This window comes from Misgurnus anguillicaudatus, chromosome 3 (genome assembly GCF_027580225.2).
Source record: "Misgurnus anguillicaudatus chromosome 3, ASM2758022v2, whole genome shotgun sequence".
Taxonomy (NCBI): Eukaryota; Metazoa; Chordata; class Actinopteri; order Cypriniformes; family Cobitidae; genus Misgurnus; species Misgurnus anguillicaudatus.
In genome coordinates, this window is record NC_073339.2 from 9096041 (window position 1) to 9118669 (window position 22629).

Genomic DNA, 22629 nt, shown 5'->3' on the forward strand with positions numbered 1-22629 from the left:
TTAAAGCGTATATCTTTTAAATAGACAATGCTTCTGTGATAATCTCTCATATCCAGTGATTATTTATATTTTGGAGCCGTACACACGATGTGACCTCAGCATTTGGGTTTAGATCTGCATTGACATGTTACTCTTTACATTATTATGTTTCATTCTCAGCATTTCATCTCATTTTAAACTTTTAACCTGGTTTCATTCTGCAATGTATGGCCTCTTTAAGGTCCAGTATCAAATCCATTGAAGTGGATTTTCTTTCTGTATATTACTCTACAGTCTACGTGTACTATTTCTTTCTTTTTTCTGTTGGTTTGTATTATATACAGTGTTAACAGTGCATGGATCTTCTTTAATGTGTGAAAGGTATTTTCTGTTGTACACATGGACCTAACCTTGCTTCATTCATATGCAGTTTATTTCCTAAGATTGTAAAAGACACATGTGAATAAAGTTTGTTCGGAAACAAATCTGCTGGTTAAACTTAAATTTGCAGGTTAACAATACAATGGGTTATAACATTGGTTTTCAAAACTGGGGGCCGGGGCCCCCAGGGGGGCCGTGAGATGGTGCCAGGGGGGCCCCAGTTTTATGACATTTTATGAAATACACAATTTATCATGAATTCTGTGTAATTAAATCTAAAAAATAAGGCTACTAACCAAAAGCACTACTTTTTTGTACAATTTAATGTTTTTTTATTAAAATGTTGAGTTTTAGAACAGTTTTTTGTCACAAATTTTCTTTTGGGGGCCGCGAAGGAATGCACCATACACAAGGGGGGCCGCACGCTGATAAAGTTTGGGAACCACTGGGTTATAACATCCCAGACACTATTAACAGCAGTGGTGGCCGGTGACTGAAGTTCGTCACAACATGTATGTAGCCCGTCATGTGTGTGGTTCGTAATTTCAAAATATGCGTTCTGCGCGTCGAATGAACCTATGTGCATCACGTGTTTTGTCAAAATAAGTGCAGACGTGTCTAAAGGGTTTATGATAAAAGAGACGCTTGCGTTTGCCAGATACTCACATAATTTCATGTGTAATCAGAAGGAGTTTACTGTTAATGGAGTGTCTTGCTTGTAGATGCAACGTGAACGTGAGCGTCTCTTTTATCATAAACGGTTTTGACGCATGTGCAGCAGGCACTTATTTTGATAAAACACGTGATGCACATGGTTCACATGACGCAACAAACAAACATATTTTGAAAACGCAAGCAACATACGACAATCTGAACACATATTTTGAATTTGCGCTCCTCGGAAGAGCAGTCACGAGCCGCCAGTGATTAACAGCAATTTTATAAAATATTTCTGCGTTATCATTGGCATACAGCAGTGGTTCTCAAACTGAGTGTCGTGAGATGGTTTTCATGGGCCCCATTTTTATGACATTTAATAAAATACATCAATTTTATGTTTTAAAAAATTTCTTTGTAGGGCCCGCAAAGGGATGCACCCTACACAAGGGGGGCATGCCAAAAAAGTTTGAAAACCAATGCATTACAGGGTCTCATATAATCTTAAAGGGGTAGTTCAGCCAAAAATGAAAATTCTGTAATTGTGTTGTGTTGTTCTAAACCTGTACAAGTTTTTTTTTTATTTTGAAGCTATTTTGATAAGTGTGACCCAGGACCACAAAACCAAGTAAGTCACATGGGTATATTTAAAGCAATAGCCAAAAATACATTGTTTGGGTCAAAATTATTAAATTCTATACCAAAAATCCAGCCCAGTCTCACGAAATTTCGTTATATATTCACGTATTTTTTTGAGTTCTTTTTTCGTGCTGTTGTCACGAATTTTCGCGTTTTTTTCGTGATCGTGTGGCGAATTCTTGTTTTCGTGTGGTTGTCACGTGTTGGTTGCTCGACTGTTTTGTCCTATTTTCTTACCATTGTCGCTTCGGTTTAGGGTTAGATTTACATAAAATTACATCCATAACCAAACCCAATTCTAACCCTAACGCCAGGCGACATATAAAAAAATAAATCAGAAAAAAATAGTAAAAATCAATATATAAAGTGACATTCTAATGCAAGCACCAAATCTGGCCCTGGACCGAGGCGACAATGGTAAGAAAATAGGACAAAACAGTCGAGTAACCAATACGTGATAATCACACGAAAACAGGAATTCGTTATACGATCACGAAAAACACGAAATTTCGTGATAATAGCACAAAAAAAGAATTAAAAAAAATACGTGATTATATCACGAAACTTTGTGAGACTGGGTAGCAAAAAACATTAGGATATTGAGTAAAGATCATGTTACATTAAGATATTTTGTAAATTTCCAACTGTAAATATATAAAAAAATTTATTTGAGTCATTCTACAGAAACGTCCACTTTTGGTGTGTCAAGATGTCTTAAAATTGATTTCTTTTTCTAACATTTAACTTAGACCACATTATTAGATTATTCTTTGACTTTATGAGTACACTTAAATTACAGTTTAATGATTTTTTATTTTTTGTGTGCCTGTACTTAAAGACTCCATACACCATTTTTTTGTCACTGGTGTTTCCTTACTTCTTTAGCAATATTAAAGGTGTTTAAAAAATATTATTTATAATTTTTTCAGCTTTAAAGCTTAATTCTTAAGTGTAGCAGATTTCAATGAATTTGAAATTATCATCATGTCACTTTTGTAAGATTTTATTTAATGTGAAAGAAAAAAAAACACAGTAACACCAGTGACGCATCAAATCACCAGTCGCTGGTGTTACTGATCTTTACTTGTGTTACCCATAAGGAAGGTAACACCAGTGACAATTTTCATGAAAACTGCATTTTATAAATTTACTGCTGCAAAGTATCAAAAAACATGTTGTCAGTCCACTAAATTAAGTAGTTTAGTCCATTTGTATTCTAGTTTTTTGCAATTCCCAAACAATAAAGAAGGTCATAACAGTGACTTAAACTAAAAGCTTCATATGAAATCATGAGATAAATGAGAAGATTTCTGATAACTGAAAAGAGACAGCGGACTTACCATGGACTTCTCTTCATAGATCTCCAGGAAAGTGCAAGAAGGAAGTCAAGTGATGTCATCAGTGTGATTTTTATTTAAAAATAAGAGCTCCAGGGGACCACTACTTTCATTATATATTTTATAATATTTATTTAGCATTTAGTTTTTTAATGTAATTTACGTCATATATTTGATAGTTATGGACACATTATTGTATTTTAAATGGAAGAAAACATTTTTGATCTCAAAATAAAGCATTTCCCTTCTGTGACTGTGGAGACAAGCACTTCTGTGCTGCTTGGAATTCTAATGAATAGATAAAAATCAAATATTGCTACATTGATGGCTCAAGAAGATTTAATTGTTCAAATAACATATTGTTTAATTTTAAAATAAAAATTGTGTTTTTCAAGTGTAATATTTCTGTAAAGGCTAAGGACAGAAAATTTCTGTAGAATGACCCATTTATCATTGATAATATGTGTTGCTATTTTTTAAAGCTTATTTATTCAGCTTTCAGATTATGTATAAATATTAATTTCCGAACTTGACCCTTATGACTGTTTTTGGTCCAGGGTCACAAATAATGGTAACCACACAGTTGACGGTACTGACTTTCACATAATTTTTTTTCTACTATAGAAGCTAATGGGTACCGCAACTGTGTTGTTAAAGGGATAGTTCACTTAAAAAGTCAAATTCTGTCATTTTCTCATCCTCATGTTGTTTCTTATGAACACAAAAGAAGATATTTTGCATCATATAAATGATGGTAAGCGCACAGCTAATTGTAGCCATTCAACTGTGTGCTCACCATCATTTATCAAAATATCTTCTTTTATGTTCATCAGAAAAAAAATCATATGGGTTTAAAACAACATGTGGGTGAGTAAATGATGTCATAATTTTTCTTTTTGGGTGAACTATTGTTTTAAATTTTAAAGAATAAATATAAGTCCTATTAATCTGAGTAATATTGAATTATATACTGGTAATTTTGTTGGACTCTAGTTTGTAAAAATTATTTAGAGTTTGCATAAAACTGCTTTATATTGTTGCTTGTTTTTATTTAAGAGCAAATTTCACTTTAAATTTGAAGGTGTGACATGCTTGTCAAGTATGCAATGCATACTTGAAATGTGACCTCTGCATTTAACCCATCCCAGTAAGTAGTAAACAAACGCACTTCAAATTTGGTTAATAGTTTGTCTTAAGCAGCAGTTAAAACTTAAATATACTATGTTTACCAGCCCGATAAGTATTTTATATGTATAAAATACACAGAACTGATTGGGTGTCAATAATACATAAACCCTGATGCTTGATCCCTCCCTCTTCTCCATATAAGATTTGGCTTTCCTCATTTGATACTTATAAAGATCACACACCTCAGGACATCTATAAGTAATTTCAGCTGGGTCCAGTTAGGTAAGTTGTGATGTCTAAAGTTATTTTAGTCTTGTAGATGTATTCTGATTTTATTTATTTTTTGATCTGTATAATACTCAAATGCCCTCCAATATGGAGCTACAAATGAAGAGTTTCGTTGCAAAACGAGATAAATCCATTTTTTAACATTTTTGTCAAAACATGTTTATTATTATGTTATCATGTTATTATTTAGTTTTATGGTGCTACTTAACAAACCAACTGCAGTTGCATTGAAATTAATTGGAATGCACAACCAAAAAACGAGATTTCTGAACAATTAAAAAAACGGAGTTATCTCGTTTTGCAACGAAACTCTTCAAATATATTTAGATATAGATGATGAGATTGACCTTTGATCAAGACTAAAACACATCTTAAATTGCAGTGATGGTTTATTTTATTTTTTACATTTAATTTTATTATGACTTTTATTATAAACTACTTTTTATTAAGTAGAGAATAAGTTTTATGACGTCTTTAGTAATAGCTAAATACATGTAAATAGCCATTAACCTTTTAAAAACTTGTAATTTGTAATATTATTATATGATATCTAACATATACATACAAGACCTGCTCCTTTATTCTAAATACATTTTTACATCATTTTTAGTTTTGTGTGCTAAAGTAAAACATGTTTCTAATAAAGTAATTATGCTTTTTTAAAAATAAAAAAACATCAAGTTTTTCATCCAGCCTCGGTGAAAGAAAATGCTCTGTCCACTTTTGTAAATTCACACCAGGGATTAAAAGGGATAGTTCACCCGAAAATGAAAATGTTGTCATCATTTACTTACCTTCTGTATAAATTTCTTAGTTCTGATTAATGCCGAGAAATATTGCATTAATCAAGCAGGAAAGATAAGCACCATTGACTTCCATAATAAAAAAATACAACGGAAGTCAAATATGATTAGGTTAAAACATTGCTTAGAAGATCTTCCTTAGAAATTTGTACAGGTTTGTAACAAATTGAGGGTGAGTAAATGATGACCGATTTTTTTATATACCTTTAAACTTTCTTTTTTAATTTTTTTTATTTATTTGACTATCAGAGCTGTTTTTACTAACACAGGCAACTTTAGCAGAGTTCCTCGTGCGTGTTCACAGGAGACACCTGAGAGAAGATGCCTGACAATGTCGTCTTTGAAAACCATGAAATCACGCAGGAGACGGGCAGAAACGGGATGTCTGGGTCAAAGGTCATCACAATGGAGCCCATCAAACAGCAACATGGTGCCACCGTCAGCTTTCACAACATTTGTTATAGTGTTGAGCAGAAGAGCAGATCCATCTGCAGAAATACAGCCGCTCAAAAGGACATTCTGTTGGATCTCAAGTGAGTCGGTGTTGAATATTCAGACTGATATTAGATGTGACTATGACTGTGTGAGATAGAGGTCAAGTGCATACATGTGTTAAATGAGGATTATGGGTTTTTTAGTCTATATAATCTCTAAAGCGTTCCTCAACTCCAATAGAATCTCCGATTCAATTTCTCCCTATATAAAACACCCAATTCAACTTGTCAGCTTGTTACTGTGTTATTTAATTAGGACAATTGGTTTGTTCGACTGATCAGAATGTGACATCACAGTCGGTGATGCTTTTTCAATCTCGTGATACTGCGATGTCACACGCTGGTCATTCTGCGTCATGCCGCATAAATTCTAGCAAGCCTGGTATGGAAGAGGGCTTATTATTTATATAGACGGTTTCAGCAGTAACAACATAAACAAGCGGCTCTCGTGGTCATCACGTAACTTCCGGTAAACTCGGTTCTTGGATCGAGTTGAGAAACATTAGCTTACCCTTTAACTTAACTTACCCTTTAAAGTGTGCAAACTGAAATGGCAAATTACAATGCTCACAATGGAAACATGAAAATTTCACATAAACTCCCATATATCGCAAAAAAAGTTTTTACGCTCAGTTAAGGTGGTTTTCAGGCAATTCGAAAAGGAATATTTTGCAAAACTGCAAATTTACAGATCACCTGACGTGCGTAAAAGTCACATGACCATTCTTTAAATATGGCACGGTATGTTTGATTGGAGGACAAGACAGTAGAGGTGTGGTCAACTTCATGTGACTTCACAAAAACTGTCAAGCATTATATATAAGCGATTCGGTAGTCGATTGCTCTGTATGCTTTCGATTCGCTCTCACGCTATTTTGATGTCGCGGCTCTGTGTGAAGTCGAAGACACCGGACGCCATGGTTTTTGGAATGACTTATTGAGAGAAAACAAAATTAAGTTTTAGTCTCATAACATCGGTTAATGGAAATGCTGTCAAACGTTGTTTAGTCGAAAATAACGCTAAATTCTTGCATAAATCTTTAATGGAAACGCAGCTACTGTCTTATAGGATCATTCTCCATCAAGTCTGGGCAACATTATGATGAAAGTCACTATATAACATTTAGGGCCAGATTTACTAACGGCTTGTGCCAGCGCAAACCATCATTTTGTCGTTAAATAACGACTGTCGAGATTTAGTAACTGCGTGTCTAGTGGATAATTAGCGCTGAAAAGGTGTGGTTTAGTTATGTTTGCGACTGACCTTATTGCATATGCATTTCTAGGAGTTTCTCTTTCAGACGCAAAAAAAAGGAGATTATTAAAATGATTCATGCAAGGAGATTTATTAATTTTTGCGCGTGTGTTATGACTGGTATTCGCCATTATTTAATGCAGAAAAGAGCATGTCTTACATCACTTTGTGCTTGAAATGGCTGAAATTATTGCATAAAAAAGAGGCATCACAAAGAGCATGTATTACTGTTTTAACATGTAACCGTTTATTTGGAATGCCAGAGCAACATATTATTCAAAAATATTGTTTGCCAAGCCATTTTATTTATTATTTGCTGAAGTAAATAAAATAGGAGTCACTAGGAGAAGTCACACAATAGCAGGTGTTTCAAAACTTGTAAACCTTCACTTTTCGGGTGATTCTCACGAAAAATTGGTTTTAAAAATGTCAAGCATGAAAATGTAAAAATTGCTTAAATTTACTTTTTTTCCCACCAGACATTGAAAAACAAAGTCTGGAGTAAATGGGAACATTAATTTAGAAACTTTTACTGATCATTTAACACTTTTTGTAACATAATTAAAAAAATTAGTCCTAAAAAATCTCATTACCGCAACAGTCAGAAAACATCAACACTGACTTATTTTCAAAATGACATGACAAACCTGAAAGAACATAATTTGGAGATTCTGCACATGCATTTAAAATCAAAGTATTATGCTTCTATTAATTAAATTAACATTTTATAAGCATCTGTTGCGGTAATGATAATCAAAATGTCGTGTAAGCATTCTGACAAGACAATATTTCAAATTAACTGTAAAAAAATGATCTTACCTGGTAGCCATCTTGAAGTAACTGGTCCATGTGCTTGGTCACTCAAAATCAAACTTTATTAAAATTCTGTATGTGTGCTTAAACTGTACTCAAAAAGTGTTGCGGCGGATGAGAACATCAGGCATGGACACATCATTTTCCTAATTTTTCTTCATTATTATTATACATGAATATTCAGTAAATATTTTTTCTGTCATCTAAAGTAGTCTAGCAAAACATCCATTTATTTTTTTTCTTAATATTTTTGTGTTAATTTGATTAAATTACAACATAACGCATGTTCAAACACAGCCGGACACATTGCGGTAATGAGAATTTCAGCAGAAAATGATATAAAATTTCCAATCATAAATTCTTATGTTGAAATCACACATTGTGCAAGGTAGAACACAGTATTGTGTTAATTCTGATGCTTTTTAATGTTACTATATTACACATTTTAAAGCTAAAATCATTAGTGCCGTGGTGTTTCAATGGTTTCGTGAGAATCACCCTTTCAGTGTCAGTGCCTTTGTTAGCTGTGATGTCCGTGGTGTTGAAATTAAGCGCATGATCACGCGTTAACTCATCAGCTCTGCTTATTAGCGACCCTGAACTAACTTGCGCTGCTCTTAGTAGATTGCGTTGGTAATTGTGGAAATTAGCTGTTGCGACTGATTTTTAGTAAAAAACCTGAAGAAATGACCACTCCCATCTGCGCATTTTTGGAATTGCGCTTGCCCCGTTTAGTAAATCTGGCCCTTAATGCGTTAATGTAAATTAATAATTCATGTTTGATTTAAGAGTGCTTATATAAGTTTTAAGTCTTATATTAGAAAATGCACGTTAGGGTTTGACGCACATTGCATATTGAAAAACACTATAAGCATTTGGTTCTTGAGAACTACATGAATTTGAAAAATTGATTTTTTGGTATTATATTATTTTATTATTTATATTATATTATTATATCATATTATACGATATTTACGGTATTGTTTATCAGTGTATTGGTTCTAAACATCATTTATCAGAGGAACAAAGTCTTTTGTGTATATACATTTTTTTCTAAGCATTAGTTCATTGATAGTTTTTTGAAGTACCTTGAAGGTTCTCGTATGGCATCTGATCTTAATGCTTCTCCTGAATGCATGAAATACTCCTGACATTTCCCACAGCAGAATGTGTAATGTCTCTGTCCCTGGACGTAGTGTTAATTATATGATATTAAGCATGACTTTTTGAGTCTAATCTCTTGATCTCTTGACTTTCAAAGAACCAGGATATGGAGTTAAATGCAGTCATGTGTGATCTTGACCTAGTAAAATATTTCTTTTTTTCTCATTTTTGAGGGACTCAGTAAATTCCATAACTCAGTGGCACATAGATAATCGTAAATCTTTTTATGCTCTTAAGTGATAAATATTTATATAGAGATTATCATAAATACAAAATGTTCTTCGTTAAGGAATTTTTAAATTGGTTCTTTGCAATGGTTCTTTTAAAAATCTTTGAGTTAAAAGGTTCTTTGGGGAACCAAAAATGGTTCTCCTATGGCACCTTTATTTTTAGGACTGTAGTCTCCTGAATTACTCTTTATATTATCTGCAATGTGAAGAATTGTGTAGCAAATGACATAACCTATCTATCCTTTATTCAGTGGGATCATGAGGCCGGGTTTAAATGCTATTTTGGGCCCAACAGGAAGTGGCAAATCTTCGTGAGTACATTTTTTGCACACAGCTTAATGAGATTTCAGTGCCAAATTATTCCAGGATTTTCTTTTCTCCATTTGGCAGAAACATTTCTGATATTTGTCCCGACAGCTTCACTGAGTAAAGCGAAATAAATGATCATTCATCCGCATCTTGGTCACACTGAAGGTTTGGATATGTTTCAGGTTTTTGGATGTTCTCGCGGGCAGGAAGGACCCTGGTGGTCTCTCTGGTGAGGTCCTGATCAACGGATCCCCACAGCCGCCAAATTTCAAATGTCTTTCTGGTTATGTTGTCCAGGTAACATGTTTAATGTCAAACTCGTTTCATCCCAAATCGTCAAAGGACAGCTACTTTAAAGAAGCTTAATGTGACCTAGAACCACAAAACATCCATAAGGGTCATTTTTTTGAGATTTTATTATAAATAAGCTTTCCATTGATGTATGGTTTGGATAGGACAGAGTTTGTCGAAACTATTTGAATATCTGGAATATGGGGGTGCAAAAAAACCACACATAATTTTGAGAAAATCGCCGTTAAAGTTGTTCAAATGAAGTCCTTAGCAACACATATAGACGGTTTCAGCAGTAACAACATAAACAAGCGGCTGTCGCGGTCCGCACGTAACTTCCGGTAAACTCCGCTAAAAATAAATAACAACAAAGTACTTTAAACTTAGTTTATTTTAGTGCTGGGCAAAGATTAATCGCGATTAATCGCATAGAAAATAAAAGTGATTTTTTTGCATAATATAGGTGCATGTACGAATTATTGTGTATATTTAACCACACACACATTCATATATTCGTTTCAGAATTGTTTTACTTATATATAATTTTTTTTATTTATTTTTAATATAGAATATATAAAAATATAAATAAATATATATAAACATGTAAATGTTTCTTAAATACATACATGAATGTGTGTGTATTTATTTATAAATAATAATTACACACAGCACATACTCATATATTATGCCAAAAATCACTTTTATTTTGTATGCGATTAATCGCGATTAATCTTTGACCAGCACTAGTTTATTTATATAACAAGCAAAAAAACAACACATAGATTACCTAGTTGTTTTCGACGAGGCATTTGTTCAAGAGATCAGTTTAGCAACTAGTCAGACCATTAAAAAAACGAAACCGGAAGTAAAGTTCGGATCCAGACGTGTATCACGTGCATCCGATGAAGCCGTAGAAACATAAGTTTTCTTCTTTTGATATTTAATTAAAGGGACTGTAAGAGGATTTTAAGTGTTTTATTAATGAAAATCAATGTCTTTATTCATAAATATGTCCTTGTTGGTGTCAAATGACCTCTGCCAGTGATCTGACTTTTCTTTGTAAGTTTAGAATTTCTTCTCTTTACTTACATTGAACGGGTAAGTCCAAGGAGGCTTCCATGTCGTTCCGCCATATTGATAAACTATAATAGCAGAGAGGGACAAAAAGCACTAGCTTACCAACGCGTTACCACAACGCGTTTTCGTTCAGAACACGTGAACCAGCTAAAACGGACAAGGAGATCAGTGATTCATAATGGCTACCGTAGTTGCAACACGCATTTGGAAAAGCAAGGCGCTAGAGAGCAATATTCGTTTGAATGCAAAATACAATTTCACCACTAGATGAGGGTAAATTCTACTTACTGACCCTTTAATGACAGACTTCAAGAGATTGGGCTTATTATAAGACCGAATGCAATAAAATGTTTATTCGTTTAAGACGTAAAGTAACCAAATGTTTACTATGAAAATCACCAAGATGCGAACATAGGTCGTTTAACTTCCTAAGACCTGAACTTTGGTTCATCTTTTATCAGATTTCTTCCAGCTATTTTGGACTTAGGAAGAACCAAGAAATATAATAAAAATGGAGCAGTGTAGTTGCAGTTACACAGAACTAGGTATAATGGTGCAAACATCAAAAATGTGATGTCCACGTATGTGGACACACCAGGTCTTAGAAGGTTAAGGATCTACTTAAAAAATTACTTTAATTGGTAAGACCTGTTGTAAGTGAGATTTTTTTTTTTTGTGTTACCAATTGAAGTAATGTGTTTAAAGGAATATTCCATTTTCTTAAAAGAAAAATCCAGATAATTTACTCACCACCATGTCATCCAAAACGTTGATGTCCCTCCCCGTTCAGTCCAGAAGAAATCACGTTCCCCGAGGAAAACACTGCAGGATTTTTCTCATTTTAATGGACCCCAATAGAGCCCAACATTTAATACTTAACTCAACACGTAACCGTTTTTTTCGGCGGAGTTTCAAAGGACTATAAACGATCCCAAACAAATATACACTTTTAAAGCACAACTTCTCGTCTGGATCCGGTCCAGCGCGACCTAACGCAAATGCGTAGTGACGTAGGGAGGTCACGTGTTACATATATAAAACGCAAATTTGCGGACCATTTTAAACAATAAACTGACACAAAGACATTAATTAGTATCAGTTGACATACAACAACGTAGGAACAGTCCTCTTTCAACGCACTTGTAAACACTGGGGCGGAGTTTCGCGTTCGCCTTCTGTGACCTCTTGATGTCATGACGTATTGCGTGGGGTCACCTGGCGCATCACGACCGGATCTACATGACGAGAAGTTGTGCTTTAAAAGTGTATATTTGTTATTTTTCTTGTCAAAAATGACAATCGTTTTGCTAGATAAGACCCTTATGCCTCGTTTGGGATTGTTTATAGTCCTTTGAAACTCCGTTGAAAAAAACTGTTATGTGTTGAGTTAAGTGTTAATTGTTGGTGTCTATCAAAGTCCATCAAAATGAGAAAAACCTGCAATGTTTTCCTCAAAAAACACAACTTCCTCTCGACCGAACAAAAAAAGGCATCAACACCCTGGATAACATGGTGGTGAGTAAATTATCTGGATTTTTCTTTTAAGAAAATGGAATATTCCTTTAAGCAGATCCAATTTTCACTTTTTACAGTGTAGTGAATGCAGCAATATGAATTTGTGTGTTTGTGTGTGTGTTTTAAGGATGACATAGTGATGGGAACACTAACAGTAAGAGAAAACTTGAGTTTCTCAGCCGCTCTCCGTATGTCTTCTCGAGTCAGTCCGAGAGAGAAAGAGATCCGAGTGAATCATCTCATCTCAGAGCTCGGCCTCAACAAAGTCGCAGATTCAAAGGTTCATTTTCAAATTAAACTCACTCTTACACTTATTTATTACACTGAATAAAGCTGATCTTTTATGCATCTGCGCAGGTGGGCACGCAGCTCATACGAGGTATCTCTGGTGGGGAGCGGAAGAGGACCAGCATTGGGATGGAGTTGATCATAGATCCCTCTGTTCTCTTTTTGGATGAGCCGACCACAGGTCTTGATGCCAGTACAGCCCATTCTGTGCTTCTGCTGTTAAAGCGGTACATAGTTTCACTTACACTACATGAGTTGATGAGCTTATCAATATGAACGCTATAGATACAAGATCTTAAGACGTTCATTGGTTTTCAGAATGGTCGGTCAGGGCCGAACCATCATCATGTCGATTCACCAGCCACGATATTCCATCTACCGACTCTTTGATAGCCTCACACTGCTGGCCAATGGCAAAAAAGTCTACCATGGACCGGCACAGGACGCTATAGAGTACTTCGCTGAGATCGGTACGCTCAATCAAACAACAAGGAAAAAATAAATTCCTGTCATTGCTTTACTGTTTGTATTTGTATGGTACTTTAGGTTATGCTTGCGAAGCCCATAATAATCCAGCGGACTTCTTCTTGGATGTTATAAATGGAAGCATCACAACACAGATACAAAATAATGGAGGTAAATACATTGCTTGATAGTTACTACGTCAATGCTACTACTACTACTACTACTTAGGGTGGCCATTCGTGCCAGTTCTGCCGGACACGTCCCAAACATGTTTTAGGGTGCGTTCTCCGGAAGTCGCGTTGGTTGACCGCATACGTCATCAAGGTTTAATATTTCGGGTTCAATTTCAGAAAAGCAACCGTTACATTTCAAGCTAAGAATGAAACTACAATGTATGTCTTAAAATAAATAAATCGTAATTTTCTATTGTATTTTAACTGAAATGTGAGAACCTTGATGACGTATGCGGTCGAGCAACGCGACTTCCTGAGAACATACCCGAAAACATGTTCAGGACGTGTCCGGCAGAACTGGCACGAATGGCCACCCTACTACTACTACATCTGTGATGTCATTGACAGATATGCAGATTGAAGTTGCTCTCATCAGCCAGCAGTGTATTGAAGATCTGCTGGTGGAGAAGTACAAAACCTGCAGCTACGCCCGAGGCATCAAAGCAGAGCTGGAGCACATCATCCAAACCAAAGACAACAACATCATCAGACCCAAGTGTGACTCCATCACCTACAACAGCTCTTTCCTCCAGCAGCTTTACTGGGTGTTATGGAGAACCTTCTGGAACTTAATGCTGAACCCACAGACCTCTGTAGCACAGGTACCACTGTGGAGGGTTTTCACTCCAGATTTTCCATCAAGAGAGATTTTGTAGTGATCCTACAAGCTCATTAACCACCAAATGCCATCATAAGAGACCTCACTTTAAACGTTACTCACAGCTGACTGCAAAGTTAAGCGGATTTGTTGAATGTTGTGACTGGTTGTGTCCCTTTGATAAAGGATCTGAAGTTATATCATTTCTACCGTATCACATGCATTAGCATAGTGCCAGTCCACCAACCATCATCTGACTGGAGTTAAGGGTGCCTTGACATTAAAGGGTGAAAGGTTATTAGAGGGGAGTAAGTTCTCATTTCAGACACTTAGCCTTTTACCCTGGTAATGGCCTTCACACACCTGTCTGGTAATCAAAAGTGACTAACAAGTGCATTCAAGCTATATATTTTTGATCAGTATGTGCGTTCCCTGCAGGTTTAACCTATGACCTTGGAGTTGCTAACGCAATGCTCTACCAATTGAGCTGCAGGAACACGTAAAATCCATATCGCCAAATATCTTTGTTGTTTTTTTCTTAGTTGGCAGTCACAACACTTATGGCTGTAATTGTTGGTGCCATCTTTTATGGAGTCAAAGATGACCAGAGTGGCATACAGAACAGGTAAATAAACAGTTGCTTCCTGGGTGACATCAAAGGAAGTCGCGTCACTCCCTTATTTGCAACGCCTCCAGGTCTTGTTAGAACAAGACAAACAAGACCTGTTGATTCAAAGTGCCTCTCCCAGAGGATTCTGATTAACGATTGGCCCTTTTTACTGGGAGACGGGACTAGAGTGGCCATTCTGACCGTTGCAATCTCCCCCATTCATATCAATATCAGTGACGCATCTTGTTAATATTAAATATCTTTGGTGAAATCAAAGTCTCTTTAGGTTCTGGCTAGAGGGGATACAGCTATGACCAAATCTTGCGAGATGTTGGGTTTAGGGATAGGATTAGGATGAAAACAGCAGTTTTGGCTAGACGGGAGAAAGCTATGGCCTAAATCCCATGAAATATTGAGTTTAGGGTTAGGTTTGGGGGTAGGATTAGAATGAAAACAGCGGTTTTGGCTAGATGGGATACAGCTATGGCCTAAATCCCGTAAAATGTTGGGTTTAGGTTAGGATTAGGATGAAAACAGCGATTTTGGCTAGATGGGATACAGCTATACAGCTATGGCCTAAATCCCATGAAATGTTGGGTTTATGTTAGGATTAGGTTGAAAACAGCGGTTCCGGCTAGATGGGATGCAGCTACGTCCTAAATCCCATGAAATGTTGGTTTAGGGTTAGGTTTGAGGGTAGGATTAGGATGAAAACAGCGGTTCCGGCTTGATGGGATACAGCTACGGCCTAAATCCCATTAAATATTGGGTTTAGGGTTAGGTTTGGTGGTAGGATTAAGATGAAAACAGCGGTTCCAGCTACATGGGATACAGATACGGGACACAGATACGGCCTAAATCCCGTGAAATGTTGGTTTAGGGTTAGGTTTGAGGGTAAGATTAGGATGAAAACAGCGGTTCCGGCTTGATGGGATACAGCTATGGCCTAAATCCCATGAAATATTGGGTTTAGGGTTAGGTTTGGGGGTAGGATTAGAATGAAAACAGCGGTTTTGGCTAGATGGGATACAGCTATGGCCTAAATCCCGTGAAATGTTGGGTTTGGGTTAGGATTAGGATGAAAACAGCGGTTTTGGCTAGATGGGATACAGCTATACAGCTATGGCCTAAATCCCGTGAAATGTTGGGTTTAGGTTAGGATTAGGTTGAAAACAGTGGTTCCGGCTAGATGGGATACAGCTACGTCCTAAATCCCATGAAATGTTGGTTTAGGGTTAGGTTTGAGGGTAGGATTAGGATGAAAACAGCGGTTCCGGCTTGATGGGATACAGGTACGGGACACAGATACGGCCTAAATCCCGTGAAATGTTGGTTTATGGTTAGGTTTGGGGGTAGGATTAGGATGAAAACAGCGGTTCTGGCTAGATGGGAGACAGCTACAGCCTAAATCCCATGAAATATTGGGTTTAGGGTTAGGTTTGGGGGTAGGATAAAGATGAAAACAGCGGTTCCAGCTATATGGGACACAGATACAGCCTAAATCTCTTGAAATGTTGGTTTAGGGTTAGGTTTGGGGGTAGGATTAGGATGAAAATAGCGGTTCCAGCTATATGGGATACAGATACAGCCTAAATCTCTTGAAAAGTTGGTTTAGGGTTAGGTTTGGGGGTAGGATTAGGATGAAAATAGCGGTTCCAGCTAGATGGGATACAAATACAGCCTAAATCTCTTGAAATGTTGGTTTAGGGTTAGGTTTGGGGGTAGGATTAGGATGAAAATAGCGGTTCCATACAGATACAGATACAGCCTAAATCTCTTGAAAAGTTGGTTTAGGGTTAGGTTTGGGGGTAGGATTAGGATGAAAATAGCGGTTCCAGCTAGATGGGATACAAATACAGCCTAAATCTCTTGAAATGTTGGTTTAGGGTTAGGTTTGGGGGTAGGATTAGGATGAAAACAGCGGTTCCATCTAGATGGGATACAGCTACGGCCTATATCCAGAGAAATATTGGGTTTAGGGTTAGGTTTGGGGGTAGGATTAGGATGAAAATAGCGGTTCCAGCTAGATGGGATACAGATACAGCCTAAATCTCTTGAAATGTTGGTTTAGGGTTAGGATTAGGATGAAAACAGCGGTTTTGGCTAGATGGGATACAGCTACGGCCTAAATCACGTGAAATATTGGGTTTAGGGGTAGGATTAGGATAAAAACAGCGGTTCTGGCTAGATGGGATACAGCTACGGCTTAAATCCAGTGAAATGTTGGGTTCAGGGTTATGTTTGGGGGTATAATTAGGATAAAAACAGCAGTTCTGGCTAGATGGGATACAGCTACGGCCTATATCCAGAGAAATGTTGGGTTTAGGGTTAGGACTAGGATGAAAACAGCGGTTTTGGCTAGATGGGATACAGCTACGGCCTAAATCACGTGAAATATTGGGTTTAGGTTTAGGGGTAGAATTAGGATAAAACAGCGGTTCTGGCTAGATGGGATACAGCTACGGCCTAAATCCAGTGAAATGTTGGGTTCAGGGTTATGTTTGGGGGTATAATTAGGATAAAAACAGCAGTTCTGGCTAGATGGGATACAGCTACGGCCTAAATACCGTGAAATGTTGGGTTTAGGGTTAGGTTTGGAGGTAGGATTAGGATGAAAACAGCGCAAAATTCACAAGATTTCGGCCATAGCTGTATTCCCTCTAGCCATAACCTTCCCTTTAGAGAAGTCACGCTACTAGGCACCCATGTTTGCATGTTTTGTTATTTCAGTGATGCAAGTCCTATCTACTTGAATGGGGAAAGACAGATATCTTTAATATTGCATGCTAAAATCACAATTAAACATTTTTGACCAACAATTAAACCTGACATTAACTGTACCAAAATTTTTGCTTTGCGATGTAGTGTCTTTACATTCTGACTATATTTGAAATTTTATCTTTTCAGATTTGGGGTTTTGTTTTTCATTACAACCAATCAGTGTTTCAGCACGCTCTCCGCTGCCGAGCTCTTCATCACGGAGCGCAAACTCTTCATGTATGTATTACAACACGTGTTTGCCATTTCATCTTCAGGAGCGACAGACAAACTGTAGATTATCAAGAACATTTCACTCAAGTAAAAAACCTTTTCTCATAATTTACTTACCCATCCCAGATGTGTATGACTTCTTTTATTTAGCTCAGCCCAACACAAACACTTTCATAATAAAATACCATGTTATATAATATGGAAGCCATGTTAAAGCTCCAATAAAAACACATCCATCCATCATTAAAGTAATCCAATCGACTCAAGTGGGTTGATAAATGTCTTCTGAAGTAAGACAATTAATATTATGAGATTATTTCAAGATCGATATATTACACACTCTTTTTTTGAAACATACAAATCAGTGTGGTAAGCTCAAATATGGCGCCATGTTGATAACGCTGTATCTCATTGGTTCTTGCATGCCTCATAATAAACATACATGACAGTCATGACAGCAACAGTGTGAGTAAATTATGAGCATTTTCTTATTTGGGTTAACTGTTCCTTTACCCAAAAACCTGTACCTGTATAGTGAGAATATAATTATAAGGCATTGGAAATAAGTTTCATATAAAAAGGATCTGAATAGATCATTCTTGATGTTAACGGGATGGATTTTGTTCTCAATAAATTTCTCTTTTCTCAGTCATGAGTACACGAGCGGCTACTACCGACTGTCTGTCTACTTCCTGTCTAAAATCCTGTCTGACATCATTACTCAGTGCGCCATCCCTTCCATACTCTTCACATCTGTTGTTATCATGATCGGTATGTGTAGCGTAAATCAAACTTGAAAGATACAGAGCATAGTTTATTTTCAAGATTCATCTGTCTAATGGTGCGTTTACACCAACCGCGGTAGAGGCGTGAAGCGCGAGTGATTTCAATGTTAAGTCAATGTGCAGACGCGTTGACGCGCGTCAGGAGGTCCCGCGGCGCGGAAGAGGCGTTCGGCGCGGAGCGGAAGACGCGTTTCCGCCTCATTCGCGCGTGAAGCTCGCGCGAAAGGCGCGAATTGAGCGTTGTGCGCGGTACGCGCGAATGGTGCTATTGTGCATTTTGCGTTTCACGCGAAATTTGCGGCTGACGCCCGAGTTGAAAAATTTGAACTTTGGCGGAATTTCGCGCCGCGTTAACCAATCAGGAGCCTGCCTGCTGCTGTGGTGGCAGCCTCGCCCGGAGTCACTCACTCAAGCAGTCACTCGGAGCTATATGACACAAGTTGTTATTTCTATTAGGAGACAGGAATAAAAAGGACCTCGCTTGGAAGAGTGTCAGTATGGACTTTGGGCAACCTGGTAAGTTGTAATACACACTTCACTTTTGAGTCACGTGACGTTTATCGACCCGCGCCGTTTATTTTCCCCCTATAGTAAGGTTACCCAATACAAACTGGTAACGCTCTTGATAAATGCACAAGTAACATCAGTCATCTTGCAAACAGACAGTCGCACAGCAGTTGCCCCTCCCACAAGAAGCGGATTTTGCCTCGGATGCGCGTCAAATGCTTGCTTGTTCCGCGCGTCTACTCCGCTCTACACGCGCGAATGGATTCAAAGTGTTCAAGCGGCAAACTAGGCGCGGTAGACGCGATTTTGACGCCCAAAACGCGTTTGGTGTAAACCCTGCATTATGGTGCATTTACACCAACCGCGGTAGAGGCGTGAAGCGCGAGTGATTTCAATGTTAAGTCAATGTGCAGACGCGTTAACGCGCGTCAGGAGGTCCCGCGGCGCGGAAGAGGTGTTCGGCGCCGATCGGAAGGCGCGTTTCCGTTTCATTCGTGCGTAAAGCTCGCGCGAAAGGCGCGAATTGAGGGTTGTGCGCGGTACGCGCGAATGGTGCTTTTGTGCATTTTGCGGTTCACGCGAATTTGCGGCTGACGCCCGAGTTGAAAAATTTGAACTTTGGCGGAATTTCGCGCCGCGTTAACCAATTAGGAGCCTGCCTGCTGCTGTGGTGGCAGCCCCGCCCGGAGTCACTCACTCAAGCAGTCACTCGAAGCTATGTGACACAAGTTGTTATTTCTATAGAGGAGACAGGAATAAAAAGGACCACGCTTGGAAGAGTGTCAGTAAGGACTTTGGGCAACCTGGTAAGTTGTAATACACACTTCACTTTTGAGTCACGTGATGTTTATCAACCCGCGCCGTTTATTTTCCCCCTATAGTAAGGTTACCCAATACAAACTGGTTACTCTCTTGATAAATGCATAAGTAACATCAGTCATCTTGCAAACAGACACTCGCACAGCAGTTGCCCCTCCCACAAGAAGCGGATTTTGCTTCGGACGCGCGTCAAATGTTTGCTTTTTCTGCGCGTCTACTCCGCTCTACAGGCGCGAATGCATTAAAAGTGTTCAAGCGGCAAATTAGGCGCGGTAGGCGCGATTTTGACGCCCAAAACGCGTTTGGTGTAAACTCAGCATTACAATAAAGTTTGTTGCATGGTTTGTGGGTTTAGCTGCACCTTATCTCTTTTTTAGGGTTAAAACCCACGGCAGATGCGTTCTTCATCTTTATGTTGACCGTGATACTGGTGGCTTGCACAGCTGCAGCCATGGCTATGGCTATTTCAGCCAACCAATCAGTGGTGGCGGTGGCCAACATCTTTATGACCGTCAGCTTCATCTTTATGATGGTGCGCTTGGATGAGTCATTTTGTGAATATAATAACAACTAATAGATTTTAGACTTGCAGCAAAGTGCTTGTAATTTGTTTGTAGATTTTCTCTGGTCTTCTGGTTAACCTGAACAGTATCATGGACTGGTTGGCCTGGTTGAAGTATCTCAGCATTCCTCGCTATGGGCTTGAGGTTAGAACATTCCTTCCTAAGATATGAATTTTATATCTTGCATGGTTTACAAACACAAAAATCTGCTCTGCAAAATTTTTTTTTCAGTACAAATATAAAAAAATTCTTAAATCAAGACGCATTTTCTTAATGAGTAAAATTACCTAAGAAAATTAGTCTAGTTTTAGGCAAAAAAGTATAAATTGTAAGTTAATTTGTGCTTTAAAAAATGCCAATGGGTACACTGCAAAAAATATTTTCAAGAAAAATATCTTAGTATTTTTGTCTTGTTTTCAGTAAAAATATCAAAAAATTCTTAAATTAAGATGCTTTTTCTTGATGAGCAAAATGACCTAAGAAAACAAGTCTAGTTTTTAGACCAAAAATATCAAATTTAAGTGATTTTGTGGATTAAACAAGCAAAAAAATCTGCCAATGGGGTAAACTAAAAAATCTTGAACATTTTTCTTAAACACTAAATTCAAGAAAAATTTGCTTACCCCATTGGCAGATTTTCAATTTCACGTTTTTTGTCTAAAAACTAGACTTATTTTATTAGTTCATTTTGCTAATAAAAAAGCATCTTGATTAAAGAATTTTACATATTTGTACTAAAAAAAGCACTAAAAAGAAAGTCATTTTTTGCAGTGTGATTGAAGGACTATCAAACTATGTACTGTCTCTTTAAGACGTCTGAGGTTTATATTTGGATTTTATTTGTACAGGCTTTGGAAATAAATGAGTTTGTGGGGCTGAAGTTTTGTAAAAACGTCTCAGGTGTGCCATCTACAACTACCCTGTCGACCAATGGCAGCAGCCCTGCTGACATCATCATGTATGTAAACGTATAGGCTACAGTTGTAGTGCTAATCATGGCATTTAACTAACTATAGCAACATTTTCAAAATTAAGCCAGTAGATGCCAAAGTAGCAAATGCACTACTGCTCTACAAAATGCTGGTTTATTATTAACGTCAAATAAAGACGAACCCAACCCATTGGGTTGGAATTTAACCTATGCTGGGTCAAATATAAACATTTTCTGGGTTATTTTCTGATTTAACCCAAAAAGAGTTGGGTTTGTCCCGTTTTGACCCAAAGCTGAGTTGAAAAGAATCCAGCATTTTTTTGAATGTGCCATATTTATATATCCAGCCCAAATTCTGGGACTGGTTAGCATAACTGGTTAAATTGTAACATTTAGATCTGCTTTGGATATTCATACACCTTTTGTTTGTTTTATTTTACAGTTGCACAGGAGAGCAGCATCTAAATTTTCAAGGAATCGATTATTCAACCTGGGGTCTGTGGCAGAATCACATTGCTCTTACAGTCATGACCTTTGTTTTTCTTAGCATTGCTTATGTCAAGCTCAGATTCATTAAGAAATTCTCTTGAACTCTGTATTTTGTGTCAAACATTTGATTTATGAATCAGTAAGCACACTGAAAAAATTCTCTGATTGCACATCACTAAAATAAGTTTTCTTAAAATTATTTTTCTTTAAAAAATAGTTGGATCTACGTAATTTAATTATCACCAGTTCAACATCAAGTTTCCTTAAAATTAAATTAATTTTAATTAAGAAATCATTTAATTTAATCATGTGCCATTGATGTTTTTTGCAATGTTTGACCAGACAACAATTATATTAATTTTTTTATAATATCATTTTTGGTCTTTTGTACAGTTGTGCTTTTGTCCAATGATGATTTAATCCCAAATTTGGGAATTTCCTCAAATCAATTCTGCATGTAAAAATGATATTGTGTGCCCATTATTAGTGATAACAATCTAAGAGAAATCATGTTGTCATGTTTTCAATATCACACCTAAGGTACAAATTAGTTTACGTGGCCCATTTTCTTTAAATTGTACACCAATGTTACAAATATCACAGGGGTTGATTTCCAAATTTCAAAGAGCAGGATGCTGACAGGACATTTAGAGTCCTGGTACCGCTCATTCCATGGAAATCCATATAATTGGCATGGCTTAATCCAAATCCAGCAAACATCAATGAGAAGATTATTAAACCCTGTTCCTGTGCCATGAGCACACATTTCAAGGCATGAAGGTTAAATCCATCAGTTCTATGGGTAACAACGGACCAAGGGTCGCCAACCTTTTTTTGGGCTACCACAATGGATAAAATAATCTGGAGGGCTACTTTTTTGATATAGTCTACTTAAAACTTTTTTGTTTTATCTGTTGATTTTATTTTACTTTACTTGTTGATATGTTTTATCAGTTTTATCATATCATAAAAATTTGTAATAAATATAAA

General features: G+C 37.1%; 1 protein-coding gene across 1 annotated transcript; it reads left to right on the plus strand.

Annotated features, from left to right (window-relative positions):
* Nucleotides 1-5467: 5467 nt before the first annotated feature.
* Nucleotides 5468-22469, plus strand: abcg2d (ATP binding cassette subfamily G member 2 (JR blood group)). The gene is made up of 15 exons (XM_055204518.2): nucleotides 5468-5745; nucleotides 9420-9479; nucleotides 9660-9774; nucleotides 12488-12640; nucleotides 12718-12875; nucleotides 12967-13118; nucleotides 13195-13284; nucleotides 13695-13948; nucleotides 14487-14569; nucleotides 17462-17551; nucleotides 18195-18316; nucleotides 20034-20188; nucleotides 20274-20363; nucleotides 21068-21177; nucleotides 21593-22469. The coding sequence occupies exons 1-15, from the start codon at nucleotides 5534-5536 to the stop codon at nucleotides 21738-21740; spliced, it is 1992 nt and encodes a 663-aa protein (XP_055060493.2). The 5' UTR covers nucleotides 5468-5533; the 3' UTR covers nucleotides 21741-22469.
* Nucleotides 22470-22629: the final 160 nt, after the last annotated feature.

Bases quoted from the DNA above. Each gene is read 5' to 3' on its own strand.
- abcg2d (XM_055204518.2), top strand. From the start codon at position 5,534: ATGCCTGACAATGTCGTCTTTGAAAACCATGAAATCACGCAGGAGACG. The intron at 14,570-17,461 runs GTAAATAAACAG...TTATCTTTTCAG, and splicing joins CAGAGTGGCATACAGAACAG to ATTTGGGGTTTTGTTTTTCA. The intron at 21,178-21,592 runs GTATGTAAACGT...TTTATTTTACAG, and splicing joins AGCCCTGCTGACATCATCAT to TTGCACAGGAGAGCAGCATC.